Genomic DNA, 18,079 nt, shown 5'->3' on the forward strand with positions numbered 1-18,079 from the left:
GAGAGAGGAACAGAGCCCAGTCCCACTCATTTTTCACTCCTGATTGTCAGTCCACCGGGCCCTCAGGTGACACTAACCACATTACAGTCTTTACAGAGACGGACGTAATGATAGTCCAACATAACCGGCTGGTACTCACCAGACTTTTCTTCCATTATTAAGTCCCAGTCTTGCTGGTCTAAGTTACCTAAATAAAAAATAGCATTAATAATGTAAAAACTATTAAACAATTTGTCGGCCAATAGTTGTTTTTTTAAAATCAAACATTTGGGTGTTGAAAAAAAAATTGTGATTACGTAACATATACTGGCATGTTGTAAATTACCTAAATGTAATTTACAGTCAACTAAACTGGAAACTAAAACTTTCTTTAAACAACATTCAAACAGAACATAAAAGTATTGAAGTTGAGCTAAAAAAATAAATAAAAATACATGAAAATGGAGTCAAAACAACTTCTGTAATATACTTTACTTAAAGTCCCCCTTTCACCTATCATCTGCTCAAGTAGGAAAGTTTCTCTGTGATCATTTTGTGATGTTTAAGACATGTACAAGTATGTACGAGTATGCTTTTGACATCACAACTAGTCTGAAGTTAGTCATTGGTCCAATATTTTTGTGAAAAAAACATATCAGACAAAAAGTGTTATTCCAGGCAGAGAATTTTTTATGATTCATCTGGAGGGGATCTTTAACTATAATAAACGTTCAAACTCAAACCTATTTCTGTGCTGAAATTGCTGGTTACTTATGAGCTGATGTATACGCCAATAACAATATATCTGTAAAATCACTGGATGGATCTTAAAATCAATGGATGTATCCTTCAGGCTCTCTAATAAGCTCTCTCTAATTCCGCACTAAGGGGAAAAAAAACACTCTGGGTTGTTTGTATTTCTTTAAACCAATCACAATCATGCTAAGCCCAGGATGCAGCGACGGTGCCCTTGCAAAATAGTGTCAGGAGGGAAGCGGAAGGGGAGGAGAATTCCATCTGAAATACGGCAGGCCTTTTTACGCCCAGTCTAGATCCTGCAAGTCAGGCTAATCATGGTTAACATTTTGTTTTCTGTCCCGTTGCTGTAAATGTAAAATATGTTACAATGACTAGTACCCAGGCAAGACCCACCTCACACTGACTACATACATCAACCATTTTTGCAAATGTGAAAGCTTTCATAAACTGGGTTGAAGCCCAATCAGTAATGGGACAACCTCTAGCTCACCCAGTAGAGTGTGCGCCCCATGTAGGCTTAGTCCTCGGCAGCAGACCGAATCCGGCCCACGGCCCTTTGCTGCATGTCATCCCCCCTCTCTCCCCTTTCTTTCAGACTATCCTGTCAATTAAAGGCCATAAAAGCCCCCAAAAATAATCTTTTAGAAGCTGAATCAGTAACAGCTGTATAAAGAGACTGTGGGCTATAAAAAGTCGTATTTTGAAACATTGAAACAATGACTAAAACAATAAATGCAACAATAATGGTACAATAAAATTAGACAAACAATATAATTACAGCAGTAAAAAGGAGAAAAGGTATACGTAGCAGCTGTTTCAGGAGATGGCACAGATTTTTACCAGCCTGCTCTCACATCTCCTCCTCATGCTCCGTCACTCTCTTTCATGTGCAGGCAATGTAAAAAGACACTCAGAAATTCAACAATAGCGTTTGAAAGAATGATTAAATCTTAATGCTGTCTTTGTACTGTCACACACACACTATCTCTCTATTTCTCACTTTGTCATTTTGTATTTTTCTGGCCCATTCTTCCACTCGCTGTGTGCATCTCTCTTCCTCTGCAGAGCAGTAAAAGCTGTTTGTGTTGCAGGCAGATATCCATCCTAGCATGCCCTTACATTTCTTCCAGTGTTTTTCTCCTCTCTCCCAGCACCGGAGTTACATTAGAGTTGTAATTGGCTGTCTGAATGGGCTCTGACAGTTGTTGACAGGCCCGGTGGCATTATTATATATCTAATCAACAACCAAACTTCAGCATTTAGCGTTGCTTTAAATTGGGGTGGTCCTTACGTAAACTTCAACACAGGGTATTTTATGTTATATACAACAGGCCTGACGCTGATATCATGGACATCACTGGGGGGGAATTAAAATGTGGAAAGTTAACTTCTAAAAGTGGTAGGCTTATCTGACAAAAAAGTGGTTGGTCGGTCTGTCCACCACTGACTGAAATATCTCAACAACTATTGGATAGATTTTCATTGATCTTGACCTTTCCTTTAGCACCACCAGCAGGTCAAAGATTTTACTTGTTTAGTGAAATGTCTCTCCATCTATTGGGTGGATTGGCACATTGTACAGACATTGAAGGTTTCTAGATGATGAATCCTAATGACTTTGGTGATCCTCCAATTTTTTCCTCTAGCGCCCCCATGAGGTTGACCTTTGTGGTTTTTTTATTGAAATATTGAATGGACAACTATTGGATGGATTGCCATGGTTTAGACAGCCATGCCCCTCTCAGGATGCGTAATTAAGATGCTACAGGGCAAGGCTAGCTGTTTCCAGTCTTTGTGCTAACTTTGTAAACATTATTACCTGCTAGCATGTTAGCATTGTCATTGTGAGCATGTTAGCTTCATGGCATTAGCATTTAGGTCAAAGCACCGCTATGCCAAAGTACAACATAGTTGCTAGCATGGCTGTAGACTCTTAGTCTTGTTTTTTTTTTTTCTTTTTGAATCCTTGTTTTCCTTTTATTGTAAAGATATATTAATTATGAACATTGTTACATTTACAGATGGATCAATCAACTCTTCACATTCACATTATATGCAGGATTTGGTAAATATGATGATTTCATGTTCCTCTGTCATTTCCCCTCCCTCTCTGTGCAGACCATGCTGACTGCCATCTCGATGAGTGCCATCGCTACCAATGGAGTAGTGCCAGGTGGGTGAGCAGACGCTGGCACCACACAGTCATCACTGTTTGAGTCTGTCCGCTTCTAAAATTCTCTTTTCACTGATTGCTTTTGGCACATTACATCCAGCGCAGCTTGATATCCCCAGAAACATTAAAAGCTTTAGTCTGAGTTCTTGTGCACTTTAACTTGTCATCACACATCGTTTACACAAAACAAAACTTCAGCCAAATGCCTGAAATGTAAAAGTGAATGTATGCGTTTGTATCTGTATGCAGACACATTAATGTACGCAGTATAGCTCTATTTTATAATGCGAGTTTACATAGTAATGATGGCCTGCGTCTTACCAGTTGAAGTGCATACAGCTGGGGTCAGAGCAAATTACAGGCTTGTGGAGAAGTGTGAAACTGTAAGCCAATTATAACTGTCTCTGTTATAACTGGTACCAGCCTTTATGCTGCTGCAAAGTGCTGATTAAGGTCTATTTATTTATGCTCAGTTAATTTATTTGCACGCTGTTAGGAAATAGAAACAGCACTGTGGTAAAACACAAAGATAAAAAAAAGACTTGTCACAGAAACAGCATAACATAATGATAACTATTGGAAAACAATATGAGAAAGCAAAGTTGTAAAATTACACAAACACTTATAATCAATATAATCAATTACAGGTGTTACAATCAATTAATATCTTTTCAAGTAAAAATAGAAGACATTTACTTTTCACAAATTTGGAGTTTCTTGCTTTTCTCTGTTATGAATTGAATATTTTTTTGGGGGGGGGGGGTTAGCTTGTAGTTGCAGAAATTCAACAATTGACAATATGTTGGGCTCTGGTTACATTTTATAGAGTAAAATATGAAGGAGAAAAAAAAGAATTATTGCTACAATAACACAGATTTTTTTGTAGCCCAAAAACTGTGGCACTCAAATATCAAGCTTAAATTCAAGTAGTTTATGCGTGTTTTAAATAATGGACAGAGAAAATGTAATTGATTGAAATTCACTTATGTATAAATCAAATGTTGTGCTTGAGCTTTTACTTAAAATGAAAAGCACATTGAGTGATTTATACAGTTGCACATTAAAAGAATTCATGTTCATTGCATTTAAACCATATACATACCGACATACAAACCTTTCTGTTAACATTGTTGTGTTTGTGTGCAGCTGGAGGCTCCTACTACATGATATCCCGTTCGCTGGGCCCTGAGTTTGGGGGAGCAGTGGGGATCTGTTTCTATCTGGGGACAACCTTCGCTGGAGCGATGTACATCCTGGGGGCCATTGAGCTCCTCCTGGTGAGAAACATCCCCTCTCTCATTCTGTTACTGTCATCATGAGGTTTTATCATTTTCACACATTTTTCTGCCATTCACAATACTCTCAAATAGAAACAGTTGAGATGTCGCTTGGAAGAGAGGTGGGATCAGGAGGAATATACTATGAGTGTGTCGGACCGGACAGCGAATGTGTATATGATCATGGGACTCCTGCAAATTACTTGACAACACATATTCAAATTTGGCATTGTAGATATAAAATGGTGCATTTCTCTATAGGTATTTTCTCACCTCAGATTTATTCTGAAACTCTGGTTAATAATTGATGAGAAATTTGACAACATCTCCATGTTTTAATCGTACCAGAAATATGACAGCCTAGTGTGCGGCTTCATGTTAATGCGAGTAAAGGAAACAGTCTTTTGTACAGCGTACTTGAAACGTTTTCCTTTCCTGCAGTAAACTCTGCAACATTATACTTTGACAGTTTTGTCATAGTGATAACACTGTCACAAAATCTCCTCTCAAGAGGATGGTAATGTCATTAAGCATCAAGTGCAAAAGTGCCATGATTGGATATATACCTCACAGATGAAATTATGTTGGTAATACATAAAAGATTTGGTTCCACGTTGCTTCGGTCCAAAACTGGTGCCAAATGGAAATTGTTCAATATGAGTATGGAGCCAAAAAAAACAGCAGCACAAAAACCAATCACTGATGTCTACTGAGAATATGGGTAATCTTTCTTTCTTTATTTTATTTTATTTTATTTTCAATCTTCTCATTTAACTCTCGCCAGAAAAGCTAATAAGCATCCTTCCCAAAATGTCAAGCTTTTCTTTTAATGTTTGTCATGATAAACCATAGATAATATATGATATAAATAGATTTTTCTAAAATGTAATTAAGAAGAATATAATCCAGGAAGAGTTGTTGATAATTCCTGACAGCAGAATGCAGTGCAGCTTGAATGCTGCGGAGACTGACACGTCAATTAATGGTGAATTGGCAAATGTGAACTGTGTGCTCCCAATAATAAGGGAACCCAGCAGTACTAAAGTATGTGCCACATGCCTTTTTTAAATAACGTTCTCCTTTAGTCTATTTTCCTCGTCAAAAGCTCCTTTGAAGCTATTTTTGCTCGAGCTGTGTGTTCTTCAACGTGAGTTCTGATCAGTTAATGAAATGCAGGGATCTTTCATCTCAGTCTTCATTCCTCTCCTCCACTACCTCCTCCTCTGACTTTTATTCTATACTCCTTCCAATGCAGTCCCCCATGCTGGATGGGCTATTGGGTAATTATGTAAATACTGCATTAGCGAGCAATCAACACACTGGCGGAGTAACAAGACAATTCCTTGAAACAGCTCTCATCACTTTGGTACACTGTTATCAGAATACCAGAGTATGTGTGTGTTTTTTTATTTGTATTCTTCCGTTATTCTCCTTCTGGATGCCTCTAATGGATATGCAGAGTTTGATCATGCCTGGAGGTTAATTCTGTCTTCTGGGTCAAAGCTGGCTTAGTTTCCATTGTAAAATAACAATCCCTGCAGAATTGTAAGAAGTGGATCTGGAGAAGGCTGATTTGAATATGTTTCATCCTTCCACCCAAGCCTAGAACACAAACTGATGCTGCTATTTTAGGAAGCTGGAACAGTTCACAGTGAAGCAGGAGATTTGTTTGCCTAGTGATAATGCTGTTCTTAGCATCAAATCACTTTCTCCAGCCAAATGACCAAAATGAGCCCCGACTCCCTGCTTCTTCTTCTCAATTTTATTTTCCTCTTTATAGTGATTCAACTGTCTTGAGTGGAAACCAAATGGTTATTTGAATAAAAGAGAAATTCCCATGCTTATGTAACAGCTTCAGCATGAATCATCTAAAGCTGATGACAGATACTGACGGGCTAATTAGGGGTTTACCGTTTTATATATGATGGGACTATTCTTAGATCGTTAAAGTGTAATAATGGCAGTTAATTTGGAATATTAATACCATGCTTGAGTTCTCTAATTAAGCTGAATTAAAATAGAAGAGCAGTATTATATGTGCTGCTTCAAGCTCCAGTAGAGGACTGTTAATGTGAGCATCACATGTTTCCACACTTCACAGAGTTGTCCTCCTTGCTCACCTCACACTTTTCTCACCTCTCTTTTATTATATTTACTTTTTACCCATGGTGAAATTTATTAAATTCAGCAGTAAACAGTGAGCTAGAGGAGCAGGCTTGTGACCTGAAATCTGTCAGTTTACATCCCCAGACAGGCTAGGGAAGAGTGAGGAGGGAAAGTGGATGAGTAACACTCCCTAAACAACTACCACCAAGATGCCCTTTAGCAACAATGCGATTGTATGGAACTTTTATGAGAAAATTGCAGGTGTGATATCCCTTGTTATATACAGAGGGGGAGGAATAATAACATAACCCTTCTACTTCAGATCTACATAGCACCCAAAGCGGCCATCTTTCCCCTGGAGGGCCTGGAGGGTGCCGAAGCAGAGGCCGCCCTGCTGAACAACATGCGTGTGTACGGCACCATCCTGTTGACCTCCATGGCCACGGTGGTGTTTGTGGGCGTGAAGTACGTCAACAAGCTGGCCCTGGTGTTTCTGGCCTGCGTCATTCTCTCCATCCTGGCCGTCTACGCCGGGGTCATCAAGACCGGCATTGACGCTCCCGAATTCCCGTAAGCAGCAACAACCGAGACAGAAAACAGAACATAAGCACAGTTGTGAAATATAACCTTTACACAGAGAAACACACATGGGCACATGCAATACACGACTGATGTAGGAACACAAGCACATAACACCTGCTAGGTTTGTGACAACATGTTACTACATTGGTTTGATGCTAGAAAGCCATCTGCATTGATTTGAAAGCTTGGAAATGAATAAAGTATGGGTTTCGTTTTCATTCAAATAATCCGCCTGCTTTGACATGTTTCTGTATAGTTCAGATTACTTTACCGCATGTGTCAATAAAACTACCGTACGTTCTGACCAAGTCCAGAGACTTTTAGACTTGTAGGTTAAAACTGAGCCGGACCTGCTACACACTGAAACATAGTCATTAAAATGCTGATTCATCACGTTCAACCCACTTTAGGGCATTTTTAGCTCAGACGTGTTTTGACCTGCAAAAAGAACTAAATCAAAGCTTCCTTGGGAGAATATTATTTGAGGTTAAAGTTTCAAAACATTCTTTGACTAAAGTCTTTAGTCTTTTTTTTGCTATTTAAATGATTTTGGTTACTTTTTTCTGTAAAGCGGTTGCACCATGAGTAGTCTATAGCCACGACAGTCCACTTCGGGGATGTTGTGTTGGAATTTTAAACTCAGGTCCATTTAATGGTAAATTGAGACAGCTAGCTAGACTATCTGTCCAATCTGAGTTTTCTGTTGCACGACTAAAACAATTTTCGAACGTACACGTTCCACCAAAACAAATTCCTACCCAAGGCTTTTCACAGTGCTTAGCACCGCCCAAGACGATTGTGATTGGTTTAAAGAAATGCCAAAAAACCAGAGCACATTTTTCTCCCATCCCGGAATGCTGGGTGGACTAGCCAGACCCTCCTCCACAGGTCTGCGGAGGAATGTCTGGCAAAGCGAGACTATACCATGAGTGACCAAATTAATCAAATTGCTTGGAATCAGGTCAAATGACAAAAATGGTATTTTGTAAATTAATATATTGTTATTGTATTACACAATAAGTCAAAACAAATGTGTTGTGCTTTTTCTTCTTTCCAGTGTGTGTATCTTGGGCAACCGCACTTTGGTGTGGAAGTCCTTCGATGTGTGTGCCAAGACCGTTGAGACAGCTAATGGGACAGTCACCACCCAGCTGTGGCGCATGTTCTGTGACTCACCTTTCCTCAACGCTACCTGCGACAAGTACTTTACAGCCAACAATGTGTCTCAGATCCAGGGCATCCCAGGGGTCACCAGTGGAATCCTGGCAGGTTGGTTCATGTCGTTTGACATCTGCCTATATATACTTTTCATACAGTGAGCACACAAATACAAGGCCATGTCTTTCTGTCTCTTGTCTTAATATGTATCTGAATCACAGATCATTAGTGGTGTTGTCATTCTCTCCTCAAAGGTCAACGGTTTTGTTAAACTGCACTGCTGTGCAAAGGTGGTTTTAAAGCAGGTTATGCCTGAGTGATTCTCTGTTGTACAAACATCCGTCTCCAGTATGTGCGGCTGCAGAATTTTTTTTTAGGGGGGCAGGGAGTAAATAATGAAATTATTAAGGAAGGCTGTCAAGATATCAGAGCCCGTATGGTGCCTGAAAAAGTATTCACCCAACTTGGAAGTTTTCATGTTTTATTGTTGTAACAAAAAGACCCTTTAATGTCACAGTTAGTCAGAGACTAAAACCAAATTGTCGTCACCAGTTATAATTGTGTCCCATTAATATAATAATAATCAACCTAACCGCAGGTTATACTAGTGATCTGAATACTATGTTTTTGTGGCTAACCCTAAATGGTCACGCTTTAAGCACTAGGTTTAAAGGTGCAGTAGGTAAGCCTTATAAAACTAACTTTCTGTCATATTTGCTGAAACTGACCTTATGTTCCAGTAGAACTACATGAAGCAGGTAATTAAAAACAACAAATTTGGCTCTTTATGGCACCACCTACAGCCTGTAGTGCGATTTGCAAAAATCCACAGCTCCCTGTTCAGATGCACCAATCAGGGCCAGGGGGGGTGTCTAACTGCGTGTCAATCACTGCTCATACACACGCATTCATTCTCCCTTGTGGGGGGGGGGGGCTTAGGAGACCGTTTTGGGCTTTAGCGGAAAGGGGGGAGGGACTGAGAAGTTGTCGATGTTCAAATTTTTTGGCTAAGTCCTGGATCTTCACAATCCTACCTATGGCACCTTTAAGTGGGAGACAACATACCCCATATTTGAACTTGAATTTAAGCCCAGGCCTTTTGGAGCCTAAAATGCATTTATTTTTTGTTTATTGTAACACAAACGTAAGACAATTAAATGTAACTATGTAAAAGTAAAATGATTGACAACTGGATAGCTATGTAAACCAGATAATCTTAAATTTAGGTAAATCACATCTAAAAATATGTTAACTGCTTTGCAATCTCGAATGAGAGCATGTTTATGTCCTTTTTTTAAAATCTGGTTTTGTCTACATGAAACATTCACCCGATTCTCATATCTATTCTTCCCTTCATCCCTCTACCCCATCCAGACAATCTGTTTGGGACCTACTATGAGAAGGGGGATCTGATTGCCAAAAAGTTCACAGAGTCAGCGGAAGACCAGGATGACCCTCTGACCAACTCCAACCGCTACGTGTTGGCCGACATCACCAGCTTCTTTACGTTGCTGGTCGGCATCTACTTCCCCTCTGTGACAGGTAAAAATCTTTAATTTAAAACCATATACTGTATAATATTAATGGACAGAGCATGTGTGAAGTCACCCATTGTTTTTTGGAGATCTGCTATGAGTCGTTGAGCCATCCTTGTTGCGGATGTGATGATTTTAGACGAGAGGGAGGAGTGAGGGAGGAGCCCTTACACTCTACGTTACGTTACACACTTTCACTGGCAATCACATCATAGCCACACCCTAAAACCACCCCTGCTTTTTCGCCGATTTTAAAATCAACGAGACCATAATTAAAAAATGAACATCATTCTTTAAGACTTAAAACTAGCGATTGAGACCATAAACACATTCTGAAAATGTTTACTGAGGTAATAAATCAAGTGAGAAGTGGGTCACTTTCTCATAGACTTTTACAGAAACCGACCTCCTTTTGCAACCGCACGTGTCGCCCCCTGCTGGAATTCTGATAGAATGCAGGTTTGAGGCACTTCCACATTTGCAGCACTTCACCAAACCGGATGCTTTGTCCATTAATATTCACAGTCTGTGTTTAAAACTTTAGTGTGTGTGTGTGTGTGTGTGTGTGTGTGTCTCTGTGTGTGTGTGTGATTATTGGGACTTGTACTTCATTAATTACTTATTCATTCATTGGGGGGGGGAAGGGTTGTGTTGAAGTTTCTGTGTTATGCATGTATATGAATTCATTGATATTCTGTTGCTTCTAACTGGCCCTGTGTTGTGTAAATCTCTTGACCTTGCTAATGTTTGCTTCTCAACTATCTGTTCAGGTATCATGGCTGGCTCCAATCGCTCCGGAGACCTGCGTGATGCCCAGAAGTCAATCCCCATTGGAACCATTGCAGCTATCTGCACCACCTCTTTCGTCTGTATCTTCTCACTACTGCCCTCTGCAGGATAACAAGGGCCACTGCACAGACAGAGAGATTATTTTTCACACAAATTAAATATTTAAAATAATGCCAGTTTTTTTGTCAAATATTATATCAGTGGAATAGTGTATTTTAAAACCTGCCGATCAGCCCAGAGAAAACATCATTAATTAGATATACTTCCCAGGATTGTGTTACACAAATCCTAATTATGACCTTGTTTAGATTACATTAGATTCAACTGTATTGCCATTGCACAAGGGAGTACAAGTACTGAGACAACAAGTGTGACTAGAAGTGCACTAGAAGTACAAAAAGCAGTAAAGGGCAGAGTATATACAAAACATAGAATAAATAGAATGTGGAATAAATAGTAAGAAGTATGACTATGCTAAGATATATACAGTATGGACAGAATGAAACATGTGCAGCAGTTACAGTAGGCATACTAGACATCTAAAAGTACTAGATGTATTCCAGCCAGATATCCACTCAAATTGTATTTTAAACCCTGCGATGATATGTCAAACACCACTGGTCCAATGTTGACAGGACTTAAAGTGCCCATATTATGAAAAAATCACTTTTTCTGGGATTTGGGGTGTTATGTTGTGTCTCTGGTGCTTCCACACACATACAAACTTTGAAAAAAATCCACCCATTCTGTTTAGAGTGAGATACGGTTTCTGAATGTGTCCTGCCTTCAGTCTCTGGGTGAGCTGTTCAAAATCGGCACGGCTTGTGACGTCACAAGCCGAAACGAGCAGGCTAACCGCAACCATTAGCTCGTAGCGTTAGCATGCTAACGCTATGGCTAACGCTAGCATGCTACCTCGTGCTCAATAGCAAAGCACTGCTACAACACACACAAGTTCACCATAATCTACAAAAGAACTACTTACATGTGCGCCCTCATTTTGAAGTCTCCCAGCTAATCCTGCCTTGTAACTGACCAAAGTTGTAGAAACAGCCTTTCTTTTACCGTCTATGGAGCTAGCTAGCTGACATGATCTACATCTGAGCTACTGGGCATGTGCCAAAGAATTTCTAATATGGGAAGAAGTTCCACTCTCTCGTTACTTCCGGCTTCTGAACTGGTTGCAGTTCCACCAGAGTTCCATATAGGGGGCGCTCACAGGCCAGTGCAGAATGAATGGGACTCTATGGAGCTATACCCCTCAAAATCCACTTTTCTCAGAATATAATTTTTTGTCTAGTAATTTGAATGTTGCATTTGAAAGGGGAGGCTAAGAAAATACACACTGCTGGGTGTTAGATTTTTTTAAAGTGGCTTTTTTGTTCTAAAAAGCCTTTTAAAATGTCAATGACGTCATACAGATATACGGCCAGAGATTCTGCTTTACGGCAAGCTCTGAGTCGCTTCCTTTTTTCTCTCGAGGCATCGACAACACAGCTGACAGATTAGGCTCTCCCTGTCAATACACGTGCTAGAAAGAGGTTTGCTAATGTTTTAAAGACCACGCCGAAATATTCACTCTGGCATTCTGGTTCTGCTTCGGATGCCGTCAAGCGGGATCTCCGATCGTAATCAGTCCTTCACTGACCAATCAGCATTCATTAGCAGAATGCTAGCGTGTTATGGGCAACAACGACTCAACCTGTAACAAATCGAAAGGGCATAAGTACTCGTTCATTCAACTTTTGACCTATAATCCATGTTGAACTTGCAAAAACTACAATCAAATCTGAGATTTCTCAACGACAATCAGGCGAAAGAGACAAATTTAGCCGTCTAGCTCCATAGGGTCCCATTCATTTTGCACTGGACCGTGATCACCCCCAGTGGAACTCTGGTGGAACTGCAACCAAAGTAGGTACAATGGGGCTTAATAGGGAGTGGAACGGCTTTCCGTAGACGGGCTTTGGCATGTGCAGTGCAATCAAAGATAGTACAGAAGAAGAAAAGAGGTCTCACTCTGTAGCTAAAACAGAGACCAGGTGAAAAGAGGATCTGCAGCAGTGAGATAGAGCACTGCAGTACAACACAAATATGGTGTTTTTTGAAAATTAAACCATGTAAACCTATTCTGGTACAACCTTAAAATACAATTATGAACCTGAAAATGAGCATAATATGGCTGCTTTAAAGTGATGATGCACTGTGGGGCTTTGCTCTGCTGTAACAAAAACACACTGATTGGCCTGCAGGGAGCATCATAATAAAAGGCCAACATTTTAAACTGTGAAAGGCCATAAATGCTACAATACCAGTCTGATTTTTGATTAGGGGTATTGCATTGTTTGTCTGATTGGTATGCCTGTATCATTCATGGAAGATGATGTTGACTCGCTTTTCTTAAATCATTGTGGCATGACTACTGAATCAGTTTAGTGTCACAGGTTCAATATGAGCAATTTCTTTTAACTCAAAGACTTCTGAGTCCTCCAACATGTTTGTATTTTATTGAATATTAAATTTCCTCTGCTGTAAAATTATTGAACAGATGTAAAAGATGCTAGCACGGTTATGGCACATAGTAATGTAAAACAAAAGATTACTGAGCTTAAACCAAAAATGGTGTGTGAAACAGGCCTCTAACTCTGAAACAGCCATCTTGAATGTCTTCCAAGTATCTCAAAGTAATCAGCTTGGGGTCTAAAATTTGATTAGGACATCTAATCGCATCAGCAGGCTGCCTATGCAATCACAAGTTAATAAAGCAGAAGGAGGTTAGTTACAATGTCATTGATCTCTGATATATTATCTTAAACAAAATCGATTGATGTCTTTTCTCAGCAAACACAGTTGATTGGTTTATCAGATCATTAAGTGCATCTTCAAAGGGAAAAGTTTATGATTTTTATATTCATTTTCTGTGGTCTTATCTAAGGAACATTCATGCCAGCTAAACAAATATCAAATATCCACCATTTTAAAAACATGACACCTGTCTATGAAATACCTTTGCTTTCCTGATCCATAACTGCTCAGACATGTCCAGTGTGGTTCTGTTTGGTGCCTGCATCGAGGGTGTGGTCCTCAGGGACAAGTAAGTCCATCCTTGGTTAGCCGAGAGAAACAACCCCTAAAATGTTTCCTTCCATAATGCTGTTCCTTGCTGTTAATAATACAAAAAAGAAAAAGAGGATTTGTGTGTTTTGAAATGGCAAGCAACCTTTTCCCATTTCCTTAAGGTTTGGAGAAGGAGTCCACGGGAATTTAGTGATTGGTACTTTGGCTTGGCCGTCACCATGGGTGATCGTGATTGGCTCCTTCTTCTCCACCTGCGGGGCGGGGCTGCAGAGTTTGACAGGAGCTCCTCGTCTCATGCAGGCAATCGCCAAGGACGGCATTGTGCCCGCCCTTCGGGTAAGTCTGTCGACTTTTTTTACTTTGTCATAATTTTCCCTTACTTTATAATAACTTTACATGGTGGGACAAACATCACTCTAAGCAGACATACTCTTATATGTAAAAAAAAACAGTGGTGTTAATATGTTTCTGCATTGTCCCTGCAGATATTTGGCCATGGAAAGGCCAACGGAGAACCCACATGGTCCCTGCTGCTGACAGCTTGTATCTGCGAGATCGGCATCCTCATTGCTTCCCTGGATGCAGTGGCTCCCATCCTCTCCATGTGAGAACTGAACTCTCTAATTTACTGCCATTTTTGAAAAACCAACTGTAGGAGATTTCAGAGCAGCCAGTCCCCTGCTATTCTTTAAACAATTTTGCAAATGCCAAATTTTATGGGCTCACGATTTAGCTCATCACACAAAAGGGCAGCCTGCTTTTCTGCTCTAGCAATATATCTAAAATACCAGTGAATGTTAAGACAACATACTCCTTGGACTGCAATCAGGGTGAAATCACTCTATTATGGCACAAAGGGCATAAGAAGATCAGTGTTTTAAATAGAGTGTTTCTGTGTCCTGCAGGTTTTTCCTGATGTGCTACATGTTTGTGAACTTGGCCTGTGCTCTGCAGACACTGCTAAGGACTCCAAACTGGAGGCCCCGCTTCAAGTTCTACCACTGGTCAGTTCAGCAGCTACTGAGACAAATAGCAGCTGAATCTTTGGTAATACATTTTAAATGTGTCTCTGTGGGCATCTGTCTTACTATCTGTGTTTCTCTGCAGGGCTTTGTCCTTCCTGGGGATGAGCTTGTGTCTCACTCTGATGTTCCTCTGCTCCTGGTACTACGCCATCATCGCCATGGTTATTGCCAGCTCTATCTACAAGTATATTGAGTTTGCAGGGTAAGTGGAGCGCAACCCCAGGAGAGATTGGATTCGCTGGCTGCCTTTGGGTTTTGCTGTGTGTGTGTGTGTGTGTGTGTGTGTGTGTGTGTGTGTGAGTGTGAGTGTGAGTGAGTGAGTGCGTGCGTGTGTTACTGAGTTTTTGGTTTCTAACTCCAATATTTTTTGTTCAGGGCTTTAAAGGGAAATTAGTTCCACTTTTTGTTGGGGCTCCTGTCACTCATGTGAGGGGGGCTGATGTCCTAGCAGACCACTTAGTATACTGTAAGAAACATGTAGTTACCATGTGTTATGCATAACTTCCTACTTATAATCATTTTGAGACAACTGGCCAATGGGCACAGACATGTAAAACGCCCCCTCGCCCTTCCTGTATAGGAGCAAGACCCCCAGACTTAAAAAGACGCAAAGCAATCACAAACGATGTGGCTGCGTAGTAGATTTGCATCTCTTTCAGTGATGTTTTGCAGATGAAGGTTCAAAAACTATAGCAGCCTTCCTGCCACAGCAGATCCACACTGACACTCAGTCACTACTACACACTATACCAATATTATAGGAAACCAGCAAAAAAATCCTGAGAGGAGGGATCTGTTTTCTTAAAGTAGTGCCTGTGCGGCCCGCTCAGTAATCCATCCACACTTATAATGGAGTAGTACCAAGCCATGGACACAAGTATTTAAGTGCTGTGATTCCCTGTGGTGAATGACATCATGTTAACTTGACATTTACCAGTGATGCCTAATCCTTAATCACACTGCATTATGTCAACTGTCGTCTAAAAGTTCTTTCACTGTGCTGACTGTATCACTGTCACTTTTTAAATTTAGAATGAAGCTGAAAGCTATTGTTCATGTTTTGATTGACGAATATTGATTGGCGCCTGTCCGTGTCACAGTGCGGAGAAAGAGTGGGGTGATGGGATACGAGGTCTGTCTCTGAGCGCTGCACGTTACGCTCTCATGAGGCTGGAGGAAGGTCCACCGCACACCAAGAACTGGAGGTACACATTGTGTTGCTTTACTGTGGTTCTAATTAACATGGAAATTAACAAAATGTCTGTACATGTTCAGCCATTCTTTTACACACAGCTGTCAAAAAACAAAAACTATTTGTGAATTCCTATTAACACATCAACCTTGTATGCTGTTTTTCTTTGTCTCTCCTTCCCAACTAGGACTTGTACTTTACCCACTCGCCCATTTATTTCCTCACACCTTTATTTGATTCTTTATCGCTCTCCCTGCCCTGCATTTTTTTACCCTCGACTTTTTTCTGCTTTCTCTTCCCTCTCTTCAGGCCCCAGTTGCTGACGCTGGTTAGTACAGACGCAGAGCAAAACGTGGAGCAGCCTCGTCTGCTCTCTCTGACCAACCAGCTGAAGGCAGGCAAAGGTCTGACCATTGTTGGAACAGCTCTAGAGGGCACCTACCTGGAGAACAGCGAGCAGAGCCAGCGTGCAGAGAAGGTAGGGAGCTCTAAAATTTGAAAAAACACAAACATAAGATAATGCATAAAAATCCAGATGATAAAAAAAGAAAAAAATATGTCAGATTCTGTCAAATTCTGTTCTTCTGTGGAAGAACATTTATTTCATTAAATTGGATCACAGACAAGAAACCACGCGTAGCTAGCTGCCACAGAGATATACTTGAACAAAACTTATACTTATCACGGTCAAAAGACAATGTTTATTTTAAAATCTGGGATATCTGAAACAGACATGGCTGTCACCTTGATCAGGGGATTTGTCTAACCTGGCATTCCCTATGTTCTGTTTAGTGTACAAATGTGTATATATGGGTATTTATATATATGTGCATGTGTGTACCTACTAATATTCATGTCTCTTTTTATTATAGTCCTGTTTTTTGTTGTTGTTGTTCATTACTTTATTTTATTTAACAATGGGACTTACCTACAGTCACCACTGGAACTGGAAATCTATCTAAAATTATGTCATACAAAAAATGTATTCATGTTTCTCAGTGATTAGGCAGGATGTAAATAGTAGTGATCAAAGGGTAAGGGAAGGCAGTGATCAGACACAACGCAATTACAAATGAAAAACAAAAGGACAGGAAGGAGGGACCATTTGCATTCAAGCCAGAAAAGACACACATGGCACATAGTTGATGAAGGGGCCAAGCCAGTAGGGGCTGAAACTGGTCCCAGATCTCACTATTATTACATTATCAAATCTGCACGACCCCCCAAAAAAAGAAGGTATTCTTATTCTTCGTCTTTGGCTTTTTTAGGCGCTGCGCAAACTGATGGAGACTGAGAAGGTGAAGGGCTTCTGTCAAGTGACCGTGTCCTCGAACCTGCGTGATGCCACCTCCCACCTCCTCCAGGCCAGTGGGCTAGGAGGCCTGAAACATAACGCTGTGCTGGTATCCTGGCCACGCAACTGGAGGCAGGGAGACGAGCACCAGACCTGGAGAAACTTTGTTGGTGGGTCCCTGGGAAAGCAAATAAACCAATAATCCCATCCAAAAGCTTTGGCTCTGCCTAAGGCAGATTTTGGGGTAGTGTTGGAGTGGTGCACTTCTCTAAGCACTAACTGAAGGCTTTTTATCTCCAGCATCGCTGCCGAAGCATCTCAGCAGGACAAAATTCGTACCGGCTCCAGCTTTTCAGCAGCTCATCCTGCTTAACCTCTCTGTTGACAAGTGACACAAAAATCAGTACAGCATGAAAGAAAAGAATTAATATTTGCCGATGGACAACAGAATTACTCATGCAAAATGATGAATGAACAGAAACATGCCAGTTCAGATCATAAACACACATGTATTATACATTGCTGATCAATGTCAAAGCTCCCCCATTGAGGTCAACCACAGCCAATTAGCTACATCAAGAAAGCCATGCAAAACAAAATCCGAAAGAATATGAATAAATCCTGTCATGATAGTTTCTACAATGAAGACAATTTGTAGAAGTAGTAATCGCTAACACCTCTGCCTCTCTGTATGTGTGTGTTCTGCAGAGTTGGTCAGAGAAACCACCGCCGCTCACCTGGCTCTGCTTGTCCCGAAGAACATCTCGGCCTTCCCGTCCAATGGAGAGCGCTTCACTGAGGGTCACATTGACGTGTGGTGGATTGTCCATGATGGAGGCATGCTGATGCTGCTGCCCTTCCTTCTCCGCCAGCACAAGGTACGGTGCAACAGTTATTACTTAAAAAAAAAAAAAAAACATTTCAAGTACACTACAGTAAAAACAAGAAATTAAGCATAAATATTTTCTGTGATGTTCTTTTAAGACGTTCATTCTGCAGTTTTAATACTCTGAGATGCAGCTCAGAAATACTTTCTGTAGTAGAATTCTGTAGCGGGTTTCATAATTCTAAACCGGTAGATTTGCCAAAACCAACGTAAAGTAGTCACAGAACAATTCTGTGAGGATATGTC

The 18,079-nt window shown here is 40.6% G+C and overlaps 1 protein-coding gene across 6 annotated transcripts in view; it reads left to right on the forward strand.

The window, feature by feature from the left end:
* slc12a5a (solute carrier family 12 member 5a) overlaps positions 1–18,079 on the forward strand; it is a 178,386-nt gene that overhangs the window by 148,279 nt on the left and 12,028 nt on the right. For all 6 annotated transcript variants that reach the window (XM_036002476.1, XM_031301846.2, XM_031301847.2 and 3 more), the window contains exons 5-19: positions 2,857–2,911; positions 4,058–4,188; positions 6,617–6,864; positions 7,934–8,145; positions 9,409–9,576; positions 10,340–10,438; positions 13,395–13,452; positions 13,598–13,772; positions 13,922–14,040; positions 14,342–14,440; positions 14,544–14,663; positions 15,562–15,666; positions 15,963–16,131; positions 16,922–17,117; positions 17,656–17,825. In XM_036002476.1, the coding sequence (XP_035858369.1) occupies positions 2,857–2,911; positions 4,058–4,188; positions 6,617–6,864; positions 7,934–8,145; positions 9,409–9,576; positions 10,340–10,438; positions 13,395–13,452; positions 13,598–13,772; positions 13,922–14,040; positions 14,342–14,440; positions 14,544–14,663; positions 15,562–15,666; positions 15,963–16,131; positions 16,922–17,117; positions 17,656–17,825 (2,124 nt within the window). The remainder of the gene's footprint in view (positions 1–2,856; positions 2,912–4,057; positions 4,189–6,616; positions 6,865–7,933; positions 8,146–9,408; positions 9,577–10,339; positions 10,439–13,394; positions 13,453–13,597; positions 13,773–13,921; positions 14,041–14,341; positions 14,441–14,543; positions 14,664–15,561; positions 15,667–15,962; positions 16,132–16,921; positions 17,118–17,655; positions 17,826–18,079) is intronic.

Source organism: Sander lucioperca, chromosome 6, assembly GCF_008315115.2.
Source record: "Sander lucioperca isolate FBNREF2018 chromosome 6, SLUC_FBN_1.2, whole genome shotgun sequence".
Lineage (NCBI taxonomy): Eukaryota > Metazoa > Chordata > Actinopteri > Perciformes > Percidae > Sander > Sander lucioperca.